This window comes from Octopus bimaculoides, chromosome 17 (assembly GCF_001194135.2).
Source record: "Octopus bimaculoides isolate UCB-OBI-ISO-001 chromosome 17, ASM119413v2, whole genome shotgun sequence".
NCBI classification, from domain to species: domain Eukaryota; kingdom Metazoa; phylum Mollusca; class Cephalopoda; order Octopoda; family Octopodidae; genus Octopus; species Octopus bimaculoides.
The window spans coordinates 37,609,318-37,611,482 of record NC_068997.1 but is presented as its reverse complement, the minus strand read 5'-3'; the positions used below and the strand labels follow the sequence as shown (position 1 = coordinate 37,611,482).

At 24.4% G+C, this 2,165-nt stretch overlaps 1 protein-coding gene across 3 annotated transcripts in view; it reads right to left on the bottom strand.

The window, feature by feature from the left end:
• Positions 1–2,165, bottom strand: part of LOC106871424 (poly(rC)-binding protein 3) — a 388,844-nt gene that overhangs the window by 4,426 nt on the left and 382,253 nt on the right. Inside the window, exon 14 of one of the 3 annotated variants that reach the window (XM_052973824.1) lies at positions 7–2,094. The exons of the other annotated variants lie outside the window; for them this stretch is intronic. Coding sequence (XP_052829784.1) covers positions 2,082–2,094 — 13 coding nt within the window. The 3' untranslated portion in view covers positions 7–2,081. Of the gene's footprint in view, positions 1–6; positions 2,095–2,165 lie in introns of those variants that run through there. 3 annotated transcript variants of the gene reach the window in all.

The window sequence follows — 2,165 nt, the reverse complement described above, 5'->3', positions numbered from 1 at the left end:
AAAAAAAAAAAATTTGGTAAAACACTTTTGGAAAAAATTATTTTGAGACAAAAATTATTTTTCCTTAAAATAAAATACTTATGAATTATAAATCCCATACAAAAAGAAAAAACTTTATCTACTTTAAAATCAATAATATAATCATTATAAAAATTTTAATACATATCATGTGTATGAATAAAGATTTTAAAATAATAGTTTTCTTTTATATGGGAGCAATAATCTTGTAGCATCTAACTCCAGTTATTTAAATATCTGGATATTATACAATATATTTTGGATTGTATAATCATTTGTAATGCAATTAATTGCAAAATTTAAATTAAAATATCAATTTTATTTTAGAAAATCTTAATGTACAGCTGTTCATATAATTGGATTTAAAATTATGAAATAAAATCTTACTATGATATTATTGTCATATACAGCATTAAATTTAATTAACTATAATGGGTTATAATATCATAGCTATTAATATTAATTAGAAATATATTTAGTGCAATTTTTCATTTTAAGGTGTAGAAAGTCAAATGAAATTTTGCTGAGATCATTTATATTTGTCATTTTTTAAATACTGCTATAGAATGTTTTAGATAATTAAATATACCTCTACTCAAAAGGATATATATTAAAAAAAAGATGAAATATTAATTTAATTTTAAAAAGACTTTACATGTTTTTTTTAAATTCTTTTGTTTTCATATGGCTTTACAGTTATATGCTTATGTAAGAATTTGTATTAAAATGTATTTTGTGAAATGACCAGTTAAATGTAGCTCTTTTAACAAAAAAATGTGTCTGCATGTGGCATGACAATGTGCTTGATCACATGCACAACAGCAAGACAAGGCAGATTGAGAGTGGCATAGCTCCAACCTAATAGTCAAATTCCACATGCAACAATGCAATAAAAAATAATGAAAATAACTGTGCAGACCAGAAATATAAATGATAACAATTAAAATAGGTTTTTAAAAATTATATGAAATGGAATAACAACAGATTATGATTTAAATATTATTGTTTGAAGAAAGTAAATTATTAGGACCAAAAGTTAAAATAAAAGTTAGTGCAGGATACAAATAAAAACTGATGGTCACAAGCATTCATGATGTCTAGAAGTGTAAAGTAGGAACACACAACATTTGTAAAGGCCACAGTTATTGAAACAGTGGCATCCTTATTTTAAATTTTACTAGTTCTCTTTAGAAGAGGTACAGAAGGAAAGTCAATTTCTAAACTATTGAAAATAGGTATTAAAAATTAAATTCAAATTAAAGATTGCTAAATAATTTTCAAGTCCCAAACTTTAAAATATAAATATCTTAAAAAGCAAGACATTGCAAACTAGTAAAAATGAATAAGACTTCTTAATGACTTTTGCTTTCATTTATGAAACTTCAGTTAACTTCTTTGCTTAGAAACATCACTAAGTTAATTTTAGTATTTGAATCAATGTAGAGTAATCATGACTTGAACAACATTTAGGCTCTCTATTGCTTTCCTTTTACACATTTTGCTTTCTTTTTTTTTCTTTTCTTTTTACTAATATGATTATTTAATAATGATTTCTGAAGACAAAATATAGTATTAACAAAACTGAACATTTTTCTGAACTTTAATAAATATTAAATAATTCATATGTTTAATAGCAGTCTGAATACCAGTTTCTATACTAGTTGACAGCAAGATGAGCACTGTCCATTTCAGAAAATTTTAATGAAATTTTCTCTGGATTGTCAGTGGTTTTCAAAATGAAAAATCTTCAACATTCTTCAAGAGATCAATGTTTCTAATAGAAATCCATTATAATTTTAACTCTATTCTTGATTTCAAATTGTTTTATAAAAATAAGTTATATTTGTAAAGGTATGTTTGCTTTGATAGGGCTTGTGTCTTTATTGCACATGCAGTGCTGTCGTCAATTGACAATCAATCTACTAGAAAAGGGAATGCATTGCAAAAAGGCACAAACTTGGTTCAAAAGATGTACATCAGCTGATGTTAGTCCTTAGAAGGAAAGAACAAGCTGAAATGTTCACAACCCCCATTATTTAACAATTTGTCATAATTGCACAAGATCAAAGCCATAACCTATTAAAGAAAAGAAAAAATGATATTTTAAAAGATGATAGAATTTATGTTCATATATATATATATATATA